This window comes from Amphiura filiformis, chromosome 15 (genome assembly GCF_039555335.1).
Source record: "Amphiura filiformis chromosome 15, Afil_fr2py, whole genome shotgun sequence".
NCBI classification, from domain to species: domain Eukaryota; kingdom Metazoa; phylum Echinodermata; class Ophiuroidea; order Amphilepidida; family Amphiuridae; genus Amphiura; species Amphiura filiformis.
The window spans coordinates 39900419-39922611 of NC_092642.1; the positions used below are offsets into that span (position 1 = coordinate 39900419).

Below are 22193 nucleotides of genomic sequence, written 5' to 3' on the forward strand. Positions count from 1 at the left end.
GTGAGAAAAGGTTGATACTTTCATCATGCAAATTCATTCATTCAAAATATTGTTTTTATGTTGAATAACAGGTGTAATTAGAGAATAGCATTTTCTGTGGATTATGGATTGAGAAGAATTTATTCTCATAATGAAAAAAGAAACAAAATAATGATAATGTAAAACAAAATAATGAATCAAGGTGGAAGCAACATATAGTTGAAAAGTTTACCATATTTCGTCAAATAGTCGCCCCCCTCAAATAAACGCCCCCCCACCACTTTTTTCAACCAAGATTGTTCAAAAATGCAGATATTTCCATGCCATCTTGTGTAGTAAGCTTACCAAGTTCCCCACATGGTCGATAATAGCGTCAATAATTGGCGAAAATCTGGATTGGAAACCCGGAAGTGAGCCAGAAGTAAGCGTTTCTAGTTCATATTTCATCATTTTAGCATTTTTTATCGTTCTAAAATTGACCTTGAATAAACGCCCCCCCCCCCCTTGGGAAAATGTAACGCCCCCGGGGGCGTTTATTTGACGAAATACGGTATGCTATTCAGTTCCATTGAAACAGTTTAATGTTTATTATCAAGTAATGAGTGAATTTCCCTTTGTTCATCACAAAAATGACATAAATTATAAATAATCAGTTTTCCTATTATTGTTTTACAGATTAGGTCTATATGGAAGAATGAAACCGGTATTGAAAGTTGGATTGTAGCGAAGGTATGTACCTATACTAAAGCATAGATTGTTTTCTATAATTTCTATACTTAGCGATCATATAATAATAATGTTACCATCTTCAATGAGAGCAAATTGTCAATTGAGTAATAGGCACTCTATCCCTAAGCATTTTGAATGGGCAGTTTGTTCTTGGGACGGGCAAAATGTATGCCTTTGACAGATGCTAAATTATAACTATAGCTGTTTAGAATGTGTATTGAACCTTTTAATTGGGTCAGATGTATAAAACAAAAAACCTGTCAGAAATCATGGTAGAAAGCTATAATTATTTTTGTTGGTCAGTCAGACAAGGACAAGCAAATATGTGAGTGGACACTACGAATGAGCCGTAAACTCGGCAAATTGTATTCTGAGATACAGTGCAAAATTTGCCGCAAGTCGTATTCATAGGTGTCTCAATTAGGCACGACATGTTTCTCATTTGATAGTGTTTAAACCAATCAATAATCCTATTGCTGAAAAGGATAATAATCTTCTACATATAAAACCATTAAATAGCTCTAGTCTTTGTTTGCTTTGGCTAAATCCTGTTCAAGTGGTGCGTTACAATTGCATTGTATTTTGGCTGGGTATGTATAACCAACAATTAACAATGAGAGGACATTCCTGTACCTCGTTGACTCGGGGATGATTTGAAATGACCGCCAATTATGACTTTATTACCAGCAAAGTGGAAAACGAGACACATATAGAACCAAAAAGGGTACCATTTTGTTGAAGGAGCAGAGTTCAACAAACCATAACCCCGCTTCTGGATATCGTTTGAAGTCAAATGATATACTATTTTAAAGCTTAAAGGGGAAGCCCCGCCAGAGGTGAACCGAACCTGCCTGTTTATCAAATTAATCAGTGAAAAGGTTACCTATGAATTTGACAGGTGCTAATTGATGTTTTAATGTTATTGCATCAATTAGCACCTGTCAAATTCGGAAATAACCTAGTCACTGATTAATTTGATAACCAGGCAGGTTTGGTTCACCCCAGAAGAACTACTCTGGTGGGGCTTCCTCTTTAAATGATATATATTTTCTAAACACGAAATAAAACAAAATTGACCGGGCCGAGTTTACGGCTGATTCGTAGTGTCCAGTTACATATTATTTTGGAGCCCTCCACAGCTTGAACATGAGATTTGGATAAAAATGTTCCATTATGGTGTGTCATCTTTGCTCATTTAGTATTTGCTTTATCCCCAGGCTCGAGTGAGACATAAATCCACAGGGCTGAAATATGTGTATCCATACCACTTGGGGGTGAAGGAGAATCTACGACAGGTGTTTACATGGGAAGGGGTAGTGAAGGGAGATGGTATCACATGGCCTGTGGTGCAAGGATGTGATCAGTACTCATTAACAGTAAGTAGAATCTATGACAGGTGTTTACATGGGAAGGGGTGGTGAAGGGAGGTGGTATTACATGGCCTGTGGTGCACGGATGTGATCAGTACTCATTAACAGTAAGTAGAATCTACGACAGGTGTTTACATGGGAAGGGGTAGTGAAGGGAGATGGTATTACATGGCCTGTGGTACAAGGATGTGATCAGTACTCATTAACAGTAAGTAGAATCTACGACAGGTGTTTACATGGGAAGGGGTGGTGAAGGGAGATGGTATCACATGGCCTGTGGGGCAAGGATGTGATCAGTACTCATTAACAGTAAGTAGAATCTATGACAGGTGTTTACATGGGAAGGGGTAGTGAAGGGAGATGGTATCACATGGCCTGTGGTGCAAGGATGTGATCAGTACTCATTAACAGTAAGTATAATCTATGACAGGTGTTTACATGGGAAGGGGTGGTGAAGGAGATGGTATTACATGGCCTGTGGTGCAAGGATGTGATCAGTACTCATTAACAGTAAGTAGAATCTATGACAGGTGTTTACATGGGAAGGGGTAGTGAAGTGAGATGGTATCACATGGCCTGTGGTGCAAGGATGTGATCAGTACTAATTAACAGTAAGTAGAATCTATGACAGGTGTTTACATGGGAGGGGGTAGTGAAGGGAGATGGTATCACATGGCCTGTGGTGCAAGGATGTGATCAGTACTCATTAACAGTAAGTAGAATCTATGACAGGTGTTTACATGGGAAGGGGTAGTGTAGGGAGATGGTATCACATGGCCTGTGGTGCAAGGATGTGATCAGTACTCATTAACAGTAAGTAGAATCTATGACAGGTGTTTACATGGGAAGGGGTGGTGAAGGGAGGTGGTATTACATGGCCTGTGGTGCAAGGATGTGATCAGTACTCATTAACAGTAAGTAGAATCTATGACAGGTGTTTACATGGGAAGGGGTAGTGTAGGGAGATGGTATCACATGGCCTGTGGTGCAAGGATGTGATCAGTACTCATTAACAGTAAGTAGAATCTATGACAGGTGTTTACATGGGAAGGGGTAGTGAAGGGAGATGGTATCACATGGCCTGTGGTGCAAGGATGTGATCAGTACTCATTAACAGTAAGTAGAATCTATGACAGGTGTTTACTTGGGAAGGGGTAGTGAAGTGAGGTGGGATCACATGGCCTGTGGTGCAAGGATGTATCAGTCACATGGCCTGTGGTGCAAGGATGTGATCAGTACTCATTAACAGTAAGTAGAATCTATGACAGGTGTTTACATGGGAAGGGGTAGTGAAGGGAGATGGTATCACATGGCCTGTGGTGCACGGATGTGATCAGTACTCATTAACAGTAAGTAGAATCTGACAGGTGTTTACATGGGAAGGGGTAGTGAAGGGAGATGGTATCACATGGCCTGTGGTACAAGGATGTGATCAGTACTCATTAACAGTAAGTAGAATCTATGACAGGTGTTTACATGGGAAGGGGTAGTGAAGGGAGATGGTATCACATGGCCTGTGGTGCAAGGATGTGATCAGTACTCATTAACAGTAAGTAGAATCTATGACAGGTGTTTACATGGGAAGGGGTAGTGTAGGGAGATGGTATTACATGGCCTGTGGTGCACGGATGTGATCAGTACTCATTAACAGTAAGTAGAATCTATGACAGGTGTTTACATGGGAAGGGGTAGTGAAGGGAGATGGTATCACATGGCCTGTGGTGCAAGGATGTGATCAGTACTCATTAACAGTAAGTAGAATCTATGACAGGTGTTTACATGGGAAGGGGTGGTGAAGGGAGGTGGTATCACATGGCCTGTGGTGCAAGGATGTGATCAGTACTCATTAACAGTAAGTAGAATCTATGACAGGTGTTTACATGGGAAGGGGTGGTGAAGGGAGATGGTATCACATGGCCTGTGGTACAAGGATGTGATCAGTACTCATTAACAGTAAGTAGAATCTATGACAGGTGTTTACATGGGAAGGGGTAGTGAAGGGAGATGGTATCACATGGCCTGTGGTGCAAGGATGTGATCAGTACTCATTAACAGTAAGTAGAATCTATGACAGGTGTTTACATGGGAAGGGGTAGTGAAGGGAGATGGTATCACATGGCCTGTGGTGCAAGGATGTGATCAGTACTCATTAACAGTAAGTAGAATCTATGACAGGTGTTTACATGGGAAGGGGTGGTGAAGGGAGGTGGTATCACATGGCCTGTGGTACAAGGATGTGATCAGTACTCATTAACAGTAAGTAGAATCTATGACAGGTGTTTACATGGGAAGGGGTAGTGAAGGGAGATGGTATTACATGGCCTGTGGTGCAAGGATGTGATCAGTACTCATTAACAGTAAGTAGAATCTATGACAGGTGTTTACATGGGAAGGGGTAGTGAAGGGAGATGGTATTACATGGCCTGTGGTACAAGGATGTGATCAGTACTCATTAACAGTAAGTAGAATCTATGACAGGTGTTTACATGGGAAGGGGTGGTGAAGGGAGATGGTATCACATGGCCTGTGGTACAAGGATGTGATCAGTACTCATTAACAGTAAGTAGAATCTATGACAGGTGTTTACATGGGAAGGGGTAGTGAAGGGAGATGGTATTACATGGCCTGTGGTGCAAGGATGTGATCAGTACTCATTAACAGTAAGTAGAATCTATGACAGGTGTTTACATGGGAAGGGGTAGTGAAGGGAGATGGTATTACATGGCCTGTGGTGCAAGGATGTGATCAGTACTCATTAACAGTAAGTAGAATCTATGACAGGTGTTTACATGGGAAGGGGTAGTGAAGGGACATGGTATCACATGGCCTGTGGTGCAAGGATGTGATCAGTACTCATTAACAGTAAGTAGAATCTATGACAGGTGTTTACTTGGGAAGGGGTGGTGAAGGGAGGTGGTATCACATGGCCTGTGGTGCAAGGATGTGATCAGTACTCATTAACAGTAAGTAGAATCTATGACAGGTGTTTACTTGGGAAGGGGTAGTGAAGGAGGTGGTATCACATGGCCTGTGGTGCAAGGATGTGATCAGTACTCATTAACAGTAAGTAGAATCTATGACAGGTGTTTACATGGGAAGGGGTAGTGAAGGGAGATGGTATCACATGGCCTGTGGTGCACGGATGTGATCAGTACTCATTAACAGTAAGTAGAATCTGACAGGTGTTTACATGGGAAGGGGTAGTGAAGGGAGATGGTATCACATGGCCTGTGGTACAAGGATGTGATCAGTACTCATTAACAGTAAGTAGAATCTATGACAGGTGTTTACATGGGAAGGGGTAGTGAAGGGAGATGGTATCACATGGCCTGTGGTGCAAGGATGTGATCAGTACTCATTAACAGTAAGTAGAATCTATGACAGGTGTTTACATGGGAAGGGGTGGTGAAGGGAGGTGGTATCACATGGCCTGTGGTGCAGGGATGGATCAGTACTCACAGTAAGTAGAATCTATGACAGGTGTTTACAAGGATGTGGTATCACATGGCCTGTGGTGCATTACTCACAGTAAGTAGAATCTATGACAGGTGTTTACATGGGAAGGGGTAGTGAAGGGAGATGGTATCACATGGCCTGTGGTGCAAGGATGTGATCAGTACTCATTAACAGTAAGTAGAATCTATGACAGGTGTTTACATGGGAAGGGGTAGTGAAGGGAGATGGTATCACATGGCCTGTGGTGCAAGGATGTGATCAGTACTCATTAACAGTAAGTAGAATCTATGACAGGTGTGTATACCGGGGAAGGGGGTGTGAAGGGAGATGGTATCACATGGCCTGTGGTGCAGGATGTGATCAGTACTCATTAACAGTAAGTAGAATCTATGACAGGTGTTTACATGGGAAGGGGTAGTGAAGGATGGTATCCAGATGGTATCACATGGCCTGTGGTGCAAGGATGTGATCAGTACTCATTAACAGTAAGTAGAATCTATGACAGGTGTTTACATGGGAAGGGGTAGTGAAGGGAGATGGTATCACATGGCCTGTGGTGCAAGGATGTGATCAGTACTCATTAACAGTAAGTAGAATCTATGACAGGTGTTTACATGGGAAGGGGTGGTGAAGAAGGAGATGGTATCACATGGCCTGTGGTGCAAGGATGTGATCAGTACTCATTAACAGTAAGTAGAATCTATGACAGGTGTTTACATGGGAAGGGGTAGTGAAGGGAGATGGTATCACATGGCCTGTGGTGCAAGGATGTGATCAGTACTCATTAACAGTAAGTAGAATCTATGACAGGTGTTTACATGGGAAGGGGTAGTGAAGGGAGATGGTATCACATGGCCTGTGGTGCAAGGATGTGATCAGTACTCATTAACAGTAAGTAGAATCTATGACAGGTGTTTACATGGGAAGGGGTGGTGAAGGGAGGATGGTATCACATGGTATCAGTACTCATTAACAGTAAGTAGAATCTATGACAGGTGTTTACATGGGAAGGGGTGTGAAGGGAGATGGTATCACATGGCCTGTGGTGCATGTGATCAGTACTCATTAACAGTAAGTAGAATCTATGACAGGTGTTTACATGGGAAGGGGTGTGAAGGGAGATGGTATCACATGGCCTGTGGTGCAAGGATGTGATCAGTACTCATTAACAGTAAGTAGAATCTATGACAGGTGTTTACATGGAGGGTGGTGAAGGGAGATGGTATTACATGAAGGGGTGGTGAAGGGAGGTGGTATCACATGGCCTGTGGTGCAAGGATGTGATCAGTACTCATTAACAGTAAGTAGAATCTATGACAGGTGTTTACATGGGAAGGGGTGGTGAAGGGAGATGGTATCACATGGCCTGTGGTGCAAGGATGTGATCAGTACTCATTAACAGTAAGTAGAATCTATGACAGGTGTTTACATGGGAAGGGGTAGTGAAGGGAGATGGTATCACATGGCCTGTGGTGCAAGGATGTGATCAGTACTCATTAACAGTAAGTAGAATCTATGACAGGTGTTTACATGGGAAGGGGTAGTGAAGGGAGATGGTATCACATGGCCTGTGGTGCAAGGATGTGATCAGTACTCATTAACAGTAAGTAGAATCTATGACAGGTGTTTACATGGGAAGGGGTGGTGAAGGGAGGTGGTATCACATGGCCTGTGGTGCAAGGATGTGATCAGTACTCATTAACAGTAAGTAGAATCTATGACAGGTGTTTACATGGGAAGGGGTAGTGAAGGGAGATGGTATCACATGGCCTGTGGTGCAAGGATGTGATCAGTACTCATTAACAGTAAGTAGAATCTATGACAGGTGTTTACATGGGAAGGGGTGGAGAAGGGAGATGGTATCACATGGCCTGTGGTACAAGGATGTGATCAGTACTCATTAACAGTAAGTAGAATCTATGACAGGTGTTTACATGGGAAGGGGTAGTGAAGGGAGATGGTATCAGGCCTGTGGTGCAAGGATGGTATCTCACATAAGTAGAATCCAGGTGTTTACATGGGAAGGGGTAGTGGTGTGGTGCAAGGATGTGATCAGTACTCATTAACAGTAAGTAGAATCTATGACAGGTGGGAAGGGGTTACATGGGAAGGATGTGATCACAGTACTCATTAACAGTAAGTAGAATCTATGGGTGTTTAGGGAAGGGGTGGTGGTATCACATGGCCTGTGGTGCAAGGATGTGATCAGTACTCATTAACAGTAAGTAGAATCTATGACAGGTGTTTACATGGGAAGGGGTAGTGAAGGGAGATGGTATCACATGGCCTGTGGTGCAAGGATGTGATCAGTACTCATTAACAGTAAGTAGAATCTATGACAGGTGTACATGGGAAGGGGTGGTGAAGGGAGATGGTATCACATGGCCTGTGGTGCAAGGATGTGATCAGTACTCATTAACAGTAAGTAGAATCTATGACAGGTGTTTACATGGGAAGGGTAGGAGAGATGAAGGCCTGTGGTGCAGATGGTATCTCACATGGCCTGTGGTGCAAGGATGTGATCAGTACTCATTAACAGTAAGTAGAATCTATGACAGGTGTTTACATGGGAAGGGGTAGTGAAGGAGATGGTATCACATGGCCTGTGGTGCAAGGATGTGATCAGTACTCATTAACAGTAAGTAGAATCTATGACAGGTGTTTACATGGGAAGGGGTAGTGAAGGGAGATGGTATCACATGGCCTGTGGTGCAAGGATGTGATCAGTACTCATTAACAGTAAGTAGAATCTATGACAGGTGTTTACATGGGTGAAGGGAGATGGTATCACATGGCAAAGGATGTGATCAGTACTCATTAACAGTAAGTAGAATCTATGACAGGTGTTTACATGGGAAGGGGTCGTGAAGGGAGATGGTATCACATGGCCTGTGGTGCAAGGATGTGATCAGTACTCATTAACAGTAAGTAGAATCTATGACAGGTGTTTACATGGGAAGGGGTAGTGAAGGGAGATGGTATCACATGGCCTGTGGTGCAAGGATGTGATCAGTACTCATTAACAGTAAGTAGAATCTATGACAGGTGTTTACATGGGAAGGGGTAGTGAAGGGAGATGGTATCACATGGCCTGTGGTGCAAGGATGTGATCAGTACTCATTAACAGTAAGTAGAATCTATGACAGGTGTTTACATGGGAAGGGGTAGTGAAGGGAGATGGTATCACATGGCCTGTGGTATCACATGGATGTGATCAGTACTCATTAACAGTAAGTAGAATCTATGACAGGTGTTTACATGGGAAGGGGTAGTGAAGGGAGATGGTATCACATGGCCTGTGGTGCAAGGATGTGATCAGTACTCATTAACAGTAAGTAGAATCTATGACAGGTGTTTACATGGGAAGGGGTAGTGAAGGGAGATGGTATCACATGGCCTGTGGTGCAAGGATGTGATCAGTACTCATTAACAGTAAGTAGAATCTATGACAGGTGTTTACATGGGAAGGGGTAGTGAGGGAGATGGTATCACATGGCCTGTGGTGCAAGGATGTGATCAGTACTCATTAACAGTAAGTAGAATCTATGACAGGTGTTTACATGGGAAGGGGGGGTGAAGGGAGGTGGTATCACATGGCCTGTGGTGCAAGGATGTGATCAGTACTCATTAACAGTAAGTAGAATCTATGACAGGTGTTTACATGGGAAGGGGTGGTGAAGGGAGATGGTATCACATGGCCTGTGGTGCAAGGATGTGATCAGTACTCATTAACAGTAAGTAGAATCTATGACAGGTGTTTACATGGGAAGGGGTGGTGAAGGGAGATGGTATCACATGGCCTGTGGTGGAAGGATGTGATCAGTACTCATTAACAGTAAGTAGAATCTATGACAGGTGTTTACATGGGAAGGGGTAGTGAAGGGAGATGGTATCACATGGCCTGTGGTGCAAGGATGTGATCAGTACTCATTAACAGTAAGTAGAATCTATGACAGGTGTTTACATGGGAAGGGGTAGTGGAGGGAGATGGTATCACATGGCCTGTGGTGCAAGGATGTGATCAGTACTCATTAACAGTAAGTAGAACCTATGACAGGTGTTTACATGGGAAGGGGTAGTGAAGGGAGATGGTATCACATGGCCTGTGGTGCAAGGATGTGATCAGTACTCATTAACAGTAAGTAGAATCTATGACAGGTGTTTACATGGGAAGGGGGGGTGAAGGGAGATGGTATCACATGGCCTGTGGTGCAAGGATGTGATCAGTACTCATTAACAGTAAGTAGAATCTATGACAGGTGTTTACATGGGAAGGGGTAGTGAAGGGAGGTGGTATCACATGGCCTGTGGTGCAAGGATGTGATCAGTACTCATTAACAGTAAGTAGAATCTATGACAGGTGTTTACTGGGAAGGGGTGGTGAAGGGAGATGGTATCACATGGCCTGTGGTGCAAGGATGTGATCAGTACTCATTAACAGTAAGTAGAATCTATGACAGGTGTTTACATGGGAAGGGGTGGTGAAGGGAGATGGTATCACATGGCCTGTGGTGCAAGGATGTGATCAGTACTCATTAACAGTAAGTAGAATCTATGACAGGTGTTTACATGGGAAGGGGTAGTGTAGGGAGATGGTATCACATGGCCTGTGGTGCAAGGATGTGATCAGTACTCATTAACAGTAAGTAGAATATATGACATGTGTTTACATGGGAAGGGGTGGTGAAGGGAGATGGTATTACATGGCCTGTGGTGCAAGGATGTGATCAGTGCTCATTAACAGTAAGTAGAATCTATGACAGGTGTTTACATGGGAAGGGGTAGTGAAGGGAGATGGTATCACATGGCCTGTGGTGCAAGGATGTGATCAGTACTCATTAACAGTAAGTAGAATCTATGACAGGTGTTTACATGGGAAGGGGTAGTGAAGGGAGATGGTATCACATGGCCTGTGGGGCAAGGATGTGATCAGTACTCATTAACAGTAAGTATAATCTATGACAGGTGTTTACATGGGAAGGGGTGGTGAAGGGAGATGGTATTACATGGCCTGTGGTGCACGGATGTGATCAGTACTCATTAACAGTAAGTAGAATCTATGACAGGTGTTTACATGGGAAGGGGTAGTGAAGGGAGATGGTATCACATGGCCTGTGGTGCAAGGATGTGATCAGTACTCATTAACAGTAAGTAGAATATATGACAGGTGTTTACATGGGAAGGGGTAGTGAAGGGAGATGGTATCACATGGCCTGTGGTGCAAGGATGTGATCAGTACTCATTAACAGTAAGTAGAATCTATGACAGGTGTTTACATGGGAAGGGGTAGTGAAGGGAGATGGTATTACATGGCCTGTGGTGCAAGGATGTGATCAGTACTCATTAACAGTAAGTAGAATCTATGACAGGTGTTTACTTGGGAAGGGGTCGTGAAGGGAGATGGTATCACATGGCCTGTGGTACAAGGATGTGATCAGTACTCATTAACAGTAAGTAGAATCTATGACAGGTGTTTACATGGGAAGGGCGGTGAAGGGAGGTGTTATCACATGGCCTGTGGTGCAAGGATGTGATCAGTACTCATTAACAGTAAGTAGAATCTATGACAGGTGTTTACATGGGAAGGGGTGGTGAAGGGAGATGGTATTACATGGCCTGTGGTACAAGGATGTGATCAGTACTCATTAACAGTAAGTAGAATCTATGACAGGTGTTTACATGGGAAGGGGTAGTGAAGGGAGATGGTATTACATGGCCTGTGGTGCAAGGATGTGATCAGTACTCATTAACAGTAAGTAGAATCTATGACAGGTGTTTACATGGGAAGGGGTAGTGAAGGGAGATGGTATTACATGGCCTGTGATGCAAGGATGTGATCAGTACTGATTAACAGTAAGTAGAATCTATGACAGGTGTTTACATGGGAAGGGGTAGTGAAGGGAGATGGTATCACATGGCCTGTGGTGCAAGGATGTGATCAGTACTCATTAACAGTAAGTAGAATCTATGACAGGTGTTTACTTGGGAAGGGGTAGTGAAGGGAGGTGGTATCACATGGCCTGTGGTGCAAGGATGTGATCAGTACTCATTAACAGTAAGTAGAATCTATGACAGGTGTTTACATGGGAAGGGGTAGTGAAGGGAGATGGTATCACATGGCCTGTGGTGCAAGGATGTGATCAGTACTCATTAACAGTAAGTAGAATCTATGACAGGTGTTTACATGGGAAGGGGTAGTGAAGGGAGATGGTATCACATGGCCTGTGGTGCAAGGATGTGATCAGTACTCATTAACAGTAAGTAGAATCTGACAGGTGTTTACATGGGAAGGGGTAGTGAAGAGAGATGGTATCACATGGCCTGTGGTGCAAGGATGTGATCAGTACTCATTAACAGTAAGTAGAATCTATGACAGGTGTTTACATGGGAAGGGGTAGTGAAGGGAGATGGTATCACATGGCCTGTGGTGCACGGATGTGATCAGTACTCATTAACAGTAAGTAGAATCTGACAGGTGTTTACATGGGAAGGGGTAGTGAAGAGAGATGGTATCACATGGCCTGTGGTACAAGGATGTGATCAGTACTCATTAACAGTAAGTAGAATCTATGACAGGTGTTTACATGGGAAGGGGTAGTGAAGGGAGATGGTATCACATGGCCTGTGGTGCAAGGATGTGATCAGTACTCATTAACAGTAAGTAGAATCTATGACAGGTGTTTACATGGGAAGGGGTGGTGAAGGGAGGTGGTATCACATGGCCTGTGGTGCAAGGATGTGATCAGTACTCATTAACAGTAAGTAGAATCTATGACAGGTGTTTACTTGGGAAGGGGTGGTGAAGGGAGATGGTATCACATGGCCTGTGGTGCAAGGATGTGATCAGTACTCATTAACAGTAAGTAGAATCTATGACAGGTGTTTACATGGGAAGGGGTAGTGTAGGGAGATGGTATTACATGGCCTGTGGTGCACGGATGTGATCAGTACTCATTAACAGTAAGTAGAATCTATGACAGGTGTTTACATGGGAAGGGGTAGTGAAGGGAGATGGTATCACATGGCCTGTGGTGCAAGGATGTGATCAGTACTCATTAACAGTAAGTAGAATCTATGACAGGTGTTTACATGGGAAGGGGTGGTGAAGGGAGGTGGTATCACATGGCCTGTGGTGCAAGGATGTGATCAGTACTCATTAACAGTAAGTAGAATCTATGACAGGTGTTTACATGGGAAGGGGTGGTGAAGGAGATGGTATCACATGGCCTGTGGTGCAAGGATGTGATCAGTACTCATTAACAGTAAGTAGAATCTATGACAGGTGTTTACATGGGAAGGGGTAGTGAAGGGAGATGGTATCACATGGCCTGTGGTGCAAGGATGTGATCAGTACTCATTAACAGTAAGTAGAATCTATGACAGGTGTTTACATGGGAAGGGGTGGTGAAGGGAGGTGGTATCACATGGCCTGTGGTGCAAGGATGTGATCAGTACTCATTAACAGTAAGTAGAATCTATGACAGGTGTTTACATGGGAAGGGGTAGTGAAGGGAGATGGTATCACATGGCCTGTGGTGCAAGGATGTGATCAGTACTCATTAACAGTAAGTAGAATCTATGACAGGTGTTTACATGGGAAGGGGTGGTGAAGGGAGGTGGTATCACATGGCCTGTGGTACAAGGATGTGATCAGTACTCATTAACAGTAAGTAGAATCTATGACAGGTGTTTACATGGGAAGGGGTAGTGAAGGGAGATGGTATCACATGGCCTGTGGTGCACGGATGTGATCAGTACTCATTAACAGTAAGTAGAATCTGACAGGTGTTTACATGGGAAGGGGTAGTGAAGGGAGATGGTATCACATGGCCTGTGGTACAAGGATGTGATCAGTACTCATTAACAGTAAGTAGAATCTATGACAGGTGTTTACATGGGAAGGGGTAGTGAAGGGAGATGGTATCACATGGCCTGTGGTGCAAGGATGTGATCAGTACTCATTAACAGTAAGTAGAATCTATGACAGGTGTTTACATGGGAAGGATTGGTGAAGGGAGGTGGTATCACATGGCCTGTGGTGCAAGGATGTGATCGGTACTCATTAACAGTAAGTAGAATCTATGACAGGTGTTTACTTGGGAAGGGGTGGTGAAGGGAGATGGTATCACATGGCCTGTGGTGCAAGGATGTGATCAGTACTCATTAACAGTAAGTAGAATCTATGACAGGTGTTTACATGGGAAGGGGTAGTGTAGGGAGATGGTATTACATGGCCTGTGGTGCACGGATGTGATCAGTACTCATTAACAGTAAGTAGAATCTATGACAGGTGTTTACATGGGAAGGGGTAGTGAAGGGAGATGGTATCACATGGCCTGTGGTGCAAGGATGTGATCAGTACTCATTAACAGTAAGTAGAATCTATGACAGGTGTTTACATGGGAAGGGGTGGTGAAGGGAGGTGGTATCACATGGCCTGTGGTGCAAGGATGTGATCAGTACTCATTAACAGTAAGTAGAATCTATGACAGGTGTTTACATGGGAAGGGGTAGTGAAGGGAGATGGTATCACATGGCCTGTGGTGCAAGGATGTGATCAGTACTCATTAACAGTAAGTAGAATCTATGACAGGTGTTTACTTGGGAAGGGGTAGTGAAGGGAGATGGTATCACATGGCCTGTGGTGCAAGGATGTGATCAGTACTCATTAACAGTAAGTAGAACCTATGACAGGTGTTTACATGGGAAGGGGTGGTGAAGGGAGATGGTATCACATGGCCTGTGGTGCAAGGATGTGATCAGTACTCATTAACAGTAAGTAGAATCTATGACAGGTGTTTACATGGGAAGGGGTAGTGAAGGGAGATGGTATCACACATGGCCTGTGGTGCAAGGATGTGATCAGTACTCATTAACAGTAAGTAGAATCTATGACAGGTGTTTACATGGGAAGGGGTAGTGTAGGAGATGGTATCACATGGCCTGTGGTGCAAGGATGTGATCAGTACTCATTAACAGTAAGTAGAATCTATGACAGGTGTTTACATGGGAAGGGGTGGTGAAGGGAGGTGGTATCACATGGCCTGTGGTACAAGGATGTGATCAGTACTCATTAACAGTAAGTAGAATCTATGACAGGTGTTTACATGGGAAGGGGTAGTGAAGGGAGATGGTATTACATGGCCTGTGGTGCAAGGATGTGATCAGTACTCATTAACAGTAAGTAGAATCTATGACAGGTGTTTACATGGGAAGGGGTAGTGAAGGGAGATGGTATCACATGGCCTGTGGTGCAAGGATGTGATCAGTACTCATTAACAGTAAGTAGAATCTATGACAGGTGTTTACATGGGAAGGGGTAGTGTAGGGAGATGGTATCACATGGCCTGTGGTACAAGGATGTGATCAGTACTCATTAACAGTAAGTAGAATCTATGACAGGTGTTTACATGGGAAGGGGCGGTGAAGGGAGGTGGTATCACATGGCCTGTGGTGCAAGGATGTGATCAGTACTCATTAACAGTAAGTAGAATCTATGACAGGTGTTTACATGGGAAGGGGTGGTGAAGGGAGATGGTATTACATGGCCTGTGGTGCAAGGATGTGATCAGTACTCATTAACAGTAAGTAGAATCTATGACAGGTGTTTACATGGGAAGGGGTGGTGAAGGGAGATGGTATCACATGGCCTGTGGTGGAAGGATGTGATCAGTACTCATTAACAGTAAGTAGAATCTATGACAGGTGTTTACATGGGAAGGGGTAGTGAAGTGAGATGGTATCACATGGCCTGTGGTGCAAGGATGTGATCAGTACTCATTAACAGTAAGTAGAATCTATGACAGGTGTTTACATGGGAAGGGGTAGTGAAGTGAGATGGTATCACATGGCCTGTGGTGCAAGGATGTGATCAGTACTCATTAACAGTAAGTAGAATCTATGACAGGTGTTTACATGGGAAGGGGTAGTGAAGGGAGATGGTATTACATGGCCTGTGGTACAAGGATGTGATCAGTACTCATTAACAGTAAGTAGAATCTATGACAGGTGTTTACATGGGAAGGGGTGGTGAAGGGAGATGGTATCACATGGCCTGTGGTGCAAGGATGTGATCAGTACTCATTAACAGTAAGTAGAATCTATGACAGGTGTTTACATGGGAAGGGGTGGTGAAGGGAGGTGGTATCACATGGCCTGTGGTGCAAGGATGTGATCAGTACTCATTAACAGTAAGTAGAATCTATGACAGGTGTTTACTTGGGAAGGGGTAGTGAAGGGAGGTGGTATCACATGGCCTGTGGTACAAGGATGTGATCAGTACTCATTAACAGTAAGTAGAATCTATGACAGGTGTTTACATGGGAAGGGGTAGTGAAGTGAGATGGTATCACATGGCCTGTGGTGCAAGGATGTGATCAGTACTCATTAACAGTAAGTAGAATCTATGACAGGTGTTTACATGGGAAGGGGTGGTGAAGGGAGATGGTATCACATGGCCTGTGGTACAAGGATGTGATCAGTACTCATTAACAGTAAGTAGAATCTATGACAGGTGTTTACATGGGAAGGGGTAGTGAAGGGAGGTGGTATCACATGGCCTGTGGTGCAAGGATGTGATCAGTACTCATTAACAGTAAGTAGAATCTATGACAGGTGTTTACTTGGGAAGGGGTAGTGAAGGGAGATGGTATTACATGGCCTGTGGTGCAAGGATGTGATCAGTACTCATTAACAGTAAGTATAATCTATGACAGGTGTTTACATGGGAAGGGGTGGTGAAGGGAGATGGTATCACATGGCCTGTGGTGCAAGGATGTGATCAGTACTCATTAACAGTAAGTAGAATCTATGACATGTGTTTACATGGGAGGGGGTAGTGAAGGGAGATGGTATCACATGGCCTGTGGTGCAAGGATGTGATCAGTACTCATTAACAGTAAGTATCTTGATAATAAGCATAGGGCAACATATTTATACACATGAGTATAAAAGTTCACTTGTGTTATTAAATAGATTGTTTTATAGTGTAGTTATTAATTAGATATCTTAATTGATGAGTTGGGATGAATCTAAAGCTGTTGTATTTTTTTTTTTTTTTTTTTTATTTAGAGGATCAGATTTGTGGTAAGTGATTACCTGCTATTAATAACTATTTCTCTCACACACACCCCCACATATATATACACACACACGCCGACTTATAAATCACATCAATTTCGTTGATTTTTAGCCCGTTTTAGGGGTATTTTAGCCCAATTTCATGCTGTTTTTCAGGATTTTCTACTACTTTCAGGATATGTCACAAGCTTTGCATCACACCCCTGAAATCATAAAATTAAATAAATATAACATTTTTAAAACGCTATTTGCATCTTCTGACATCCACCAGGAGAATGGAAGTCCCACATTAATATCTACACCCCCCCCCCACACACACACACACCCCTACCTATGCATGGTAACTGCAAACATTGTGTATTGCTGAATTGGAGAGAATCCACATAATCTGCAAACTGTGGACCAAAATGGCAGATTTTTGTCCATGTGTATAGCTGTGTATGATACATATAGTACGAAATACGTCTACCTGCCGAGGTCAATATATTTACTGCACAATAGCAGATGTATCTCAAATGTATTTGGCATGCAATTGCACCCTACTGCAGACCTACCGCAAACCGATTGAGGTGCTCGTTTGCTGGTAGGCCCATGGCTTAAGAGCTAAAAGTCTTGTGTGTGTCTTCGGTTGCAGGTAAACAAGTCCACACACAGCATATATGCACATACCACTAATGCCCAGATGACACACCACAACCCACATGCAATACAACGATGCACAGGTACAATACCTAATGACCGACACATAATTACAAATGTCCTCAAATGTACACCGATGCATGCATACACACATACATGTACCCACCTCAAATGAAACCTTCACAGGTTTTTGATAAAATGAAGATTTTTTTGGTCATACCGTGCTTGGTTCCCATTTTCTGCTGCTACATGCCACTGAGGATAACATTTATGATTTGGGAATGAGCCCTGCAAAGCTTTATGGAATGACTTGGCCACCGTGATCAACGACTTCCTGTGGTTCTGGCAGCGCACTATAAAGATTTATTTATTTATTTAAACTTTCTTTAGGCAGGGTAGCCCCTTCAATGACAAAGCACTGATTTCCAAGGAGGCCCTGCAAGTACATAACATAGTTAAAACAACATAGTAAAACATACCATAATTAATACAATACAACAAAATATGAGATGCAGATTTGTACAATGATAATATATATTAAAACTAATTTACATGACATCACCATGTACAGTGATAACAACATTTTACAAAAATATTATTTCAAGGCAGGTTTTACAAATGCAGCATTCTTAAGTTGGAAAATACTCATGTTATCAAAGTTATTACAAATACTAACAGAAAGATTATTCCAAAGTTTAACTGCTCTCATTTGGAAAGTGCACTTACTGTACGGAGCTGCTAATTTGAGCAGCTGAACGCTGAAATTGTCCAGACCGGTGACTTATTATTAGGCAATTTACAAATATGATCATAGACAAAATCAGGAGTAATGTAACTGAAGTTGAAATTACTCTTTGGTTTAGATACATTTGGTGAACAATTATTATTTAGATCATTAATATTATTAAATTTATCTGCAAGATGAGTACCGATTGAAGTGAAGTACTCATTAAAAACATTTGCGGATTCTTTAGGTGATGATGTAAAACCATTCTCAGTTTTAACACTTGAGGTTGTTGGACAAGATTTGTTAGGAAGAAGTTTCTTAAGAGTAGACCATAATTTCTTTGAGTTATGTACATTATTAGCAATAGATTCAGAATAAAATTGTTTCTTAAGATAGTAACGCATGTTGTTAGCTTTGTTACGATATGATTTTGATGCGCTGAGGTTGGCTCCCAAGCATAGAGCATTCACTAAAACCCTATAAGCCAGAAAGCTGTTTAAGCATGCATAGATAAGTCAGATTTATTCTTTATTATTGATGAACTGTGATATCAAACCCTTTGTTCTAATGAGTGTAACATTTATTTTTCTTACAGAGGGAGCAAATAGCTCAGAAAGAAGTGAAGAAACAGAGAACGGTGAGCAAAATGATAACTTGAATATTTTGTCACATTTGTTCAATCAATTCCCATACAATTTTTACACTGGTATTATACTGGATGAGTCAGACTGGGGAGTCAGATGGCAATTGTCACTTCTAAAACACCTCTGATTTATGGGTCTAGCCCATCCACTGTTATGTACTTTCGTTGTTTCTAAGATACCAAAGAATTCTGTCTACAAGCATATATACCTCAAAATGATGGTTTTTTTTTATGCAAGTGAAGAATGGCAGATACCCTCCACAAAAACATTATAATACTAGATTGGTCTAAAAAACTGCCTGTATCAGTAATATAGTTGCTCAAACTACAAATAATGCTTTCATGGAGGGTGTCTGCCTTTTGTCTCTTTTGTCAAAAAGAACCTCATTTAGAGGCATATGCTTGTAGATGGAATTTGTACGGTATACGAGGTGTTACATACATGTAGCACAATGTAAAATTATGTATTAACACAATCTTCACATTGGTTGGTGAATGGTGAGGTGTGCCAATATATCCATCAACCAATCAGTCAAATTTACAAAGACAAAAAGTAGATTCATACGTAGTGTAAAATGGTAAAACCGAGAGTAATTTTGATTTTTACGCTACCAACGATATTTTGCTCACCCAATATCCTATGTATAGATCTTGGATGGTGTCCTGTGATCATGTTAGGGGGAGGAGGATGGAAAAAAAATTGGCCGGTGGAGGAGTGTACACAGTCCTTCCGACAAATGAAACCCCATTCTTGTCTCCTCACCTAATTGGTAATTATCTCTTGTATTTTAGCTTGAGTATATTGCAACAGAGGACTACAGTGGATCATGGTTCCCAATAACCAAAGGGTGCTGTACATGTATACGGATACCAATGTCAGATGAACCACGCATTAGAATCACAGAGAGAGATATCATCATGGTTACAAGGTGGAAAAAGTAAGTACATGTAGAAATTTCCTCAGAAACCTGTGGGCAATTTGTGACTTAAGCGGCTGTCATTTTCTTTGCAAGGGGATTTTTTTTTTTCAAATAGGGAATCATAATCGGGTCAGATGGCAGGAGCAAATTTTGTCCAGTTTTGGATATCTGTACTTTTTAATGTTAATATGTTGATCTTATTCAATTACTATTAGTCAAGTAAGCCAATAATTGTATTTATATGTCCCATCATCATGGTTCTTATGAGATAAGGCTGAAAATATACCAAAAGGTTTTTGGGTAGCCTACCGGGGACAGGGGGCAGAAATGTCACCCCTTCTATGTATGTCATCATAACTTGTCTCAATATTTGAGTGCAAACACTGCTAAGTCACACTCTCCCTTTCGATTCACCTCAAATTTCAAGAGTGGGCACGGTGTTCCCAAGTTGAATTACTGGTACACTTTCTAAAGTAATTTTTGAATACACTGAATATGAAAATGGTTAATTTGGTCATTACGTTTTTCTTGTAGATACTGGTTGTACGGTGAGATAGTACTAACAGAAGGTCATGATCATAGCAACAGTCACTCCAGGGTCAGAGGTTGGTTCCCAAAACGATGTGCAATACAGAATGTCGGTGAAGAAGATACGGACATTGACGGTCATGAGCAGAAGAAGACTAAATAATTCCAGTGATTCGGAGAATGAAATTCCCACCATGCAGTAATTATTTTCTATCTTTCATAGGGAGTCATTCTTTTATTTTCACAAAGTGTGTGTATGAGGGAACTGGGGGTTAAGGTTGGATTATATGCTAGAGGACTTGAAATGCTATTCTAAAGAGGTATGTCAGGTTGCTGCTACACAGGACGGTCAAGGACTTATCACAGGGCTTGCTTTGATAGTCCTTAACCCCTGAGCACTACCTGCCAATCTATCATTGCCTCTGATTGGTCAATTACATGATGTCTTCACTTCAATCACCAATCAGAATGGAGCTTTGCAAATAATTCACCCCAATTTTTTGTGTGTGGTATAATTATTCTAACAATGTTGCTTATTGGTTAAATTGATTGAACAAATTCATCAGGATCGGTAGAGTAAACTCATTAACCAAAGTTCTTGATATCTGATCCAGAAATTGCACTTTCTTTGTGTACGTTTCAGCAACACTGTTGCCTTTGTCAACACTTGATGATGAGTGATTCCTACTGGCAACCGACGCTAGATGTATCTCCAGCGTAGGTCTTGGTGTTGCCAGTTGATATCCCATCTGGGATTTTCTTGAACCCAGTTCTAGAAACTCATCAAAAATGTGTGAGAGTTGATACTGCCCCTCGTCTCTATTCATGGTGGTGCCCTCCTCTTTCTAATTTCTATAGCCTCCTTTATCCAGCGTGTAAATCGTTCTTGTTCCGTGCCAATGATCTCAGCGTCCCCCCATCCAATAACATGATTTTTGTCCACTACGTGATCTGTTATTGCCGACTTGTTAACTGTTGTAAGAGATTCTTTTCTACCTGCCCTGGTGACTACTAATATAATGTCTCAACCGCAATGAAGCCACACAACACGCTCCGCAGAGAACTGGTTCACCCAAAAGACAAGCGTGATCCCAACAACTTGACCCAGGCTGTTTACAAGATCCCCTGTTTGAACTGTGATCTGTCGCACATAGGGGAGACTGGGAGAAAATTTGGAACGCGGCTCGAAGAACACAGAAAGGAAGTGGAGAAGGTCAACAGCACAGTAGTCACCAGGGCAGGTAGAAAAGAATCTCTTACAACAGTTAACAAGTCGGCAATAACAGATCACGTAGTGGACAAAAATCATGTTATTGGATAGGGGGACGCTGAGATCATTGGCACGGAACAAGAACGATTTACACGCTGGATAAAGGAGGCTATAGAAATTAGAAAGAGGAGGGGCACCACCATGAATAGAGACGAGGGGCAGTATCAACTCTCACACATTTTTGATGAGTTTCTAGAACTGGGTTCAAGAAAATCCCCAGATGGAAAAATCAACTGGCAACACCAAGACCTACGCTGGAGATACATCTAGCGTCGGTTGCCAGTAGGAATCACTCATCATCAAGTGTTGACAAAGGCAACAGTGTTGCTGAAACGTACACAAAGTAAGTGCAATTTCTGGATCAGATATCAAGAACTTTGGTTAATGGTCCAATTGATAATGAAAACTTATTTTTGGCCAATCGGCAGGTAGTTCTCATGGGGTTAAATAAGTTCTCTAGTGTAACATAGTGCATCAGTATTGTCTCAAAATGGGCTTTTCTAGTTAAAATCCATACACTTTATGGAAACCATGGCCTTAATCTTCCGCACAGGGAGTGTGAATTTCAAATGGGGTTGTCTGAATGAGTGACTCCATTTGAAATCTACACTCCTTGTGTGAAAGATTGAGATCATGTCTTCAATAGGGGGTGTGTGGATTTCAATTGGAATAGCCCAATAATATCACTCCATGTCTATTCTTTTGAGGAGAAAACATTCCTGGGACTAGTATCTTTTGTTGACAATAAGCAGTTCTTCCAAGAAAGCATTTTTCAAGTTCATGATCCTCCTCCAAGGGGGGCATGTGTGGGGGTGCTCTGTGTGTGGGTGGGTATGGGTTGTAGTGAAGCTGC

The 22193-nt window shown here is 42.4% G+C and overlaps 1 protein-coding gene across 1 annotated transcript in view; it reads left to right on the forward strand.

Annotated features, from left to right (window-relative positions):
* LOC140171627 (palmitoyltransferase ZDHHC6-like) overlaps nucleotides 1-20556 on the forward strand; it is a 53298-nt gene extending 32742 nt beyond the window's left edge. Inside the window, exons 6-10 of the mRNA XM_072194912.1 lie at nucleotides 655-708; nucleotides 1926-2084; nucleotides 18575-18616; nucleotides 19415-19560; nucleotides 20077-20556. Of these exons, the coding sequence (XP_072051013.1) occupies nucleotides 655-708; nucleotides 1926-2084; nucleotides 18575-18616; nucleotides 19415-19560; nucleotides 20077-20233 (558 nt within the window). The 3' untranslated portion in view covers nucleotides 20234-20556. The remainder of the gene's footprint in view (nucleotides 1-654; nucleotides 709-1925; nucleotides 2085-18574; nucleotides 18617-19414; nucleotides 19561-20076) is intronic.
* Nucleotides 20557-22193: the final 1637 nt, after the last annotated feature.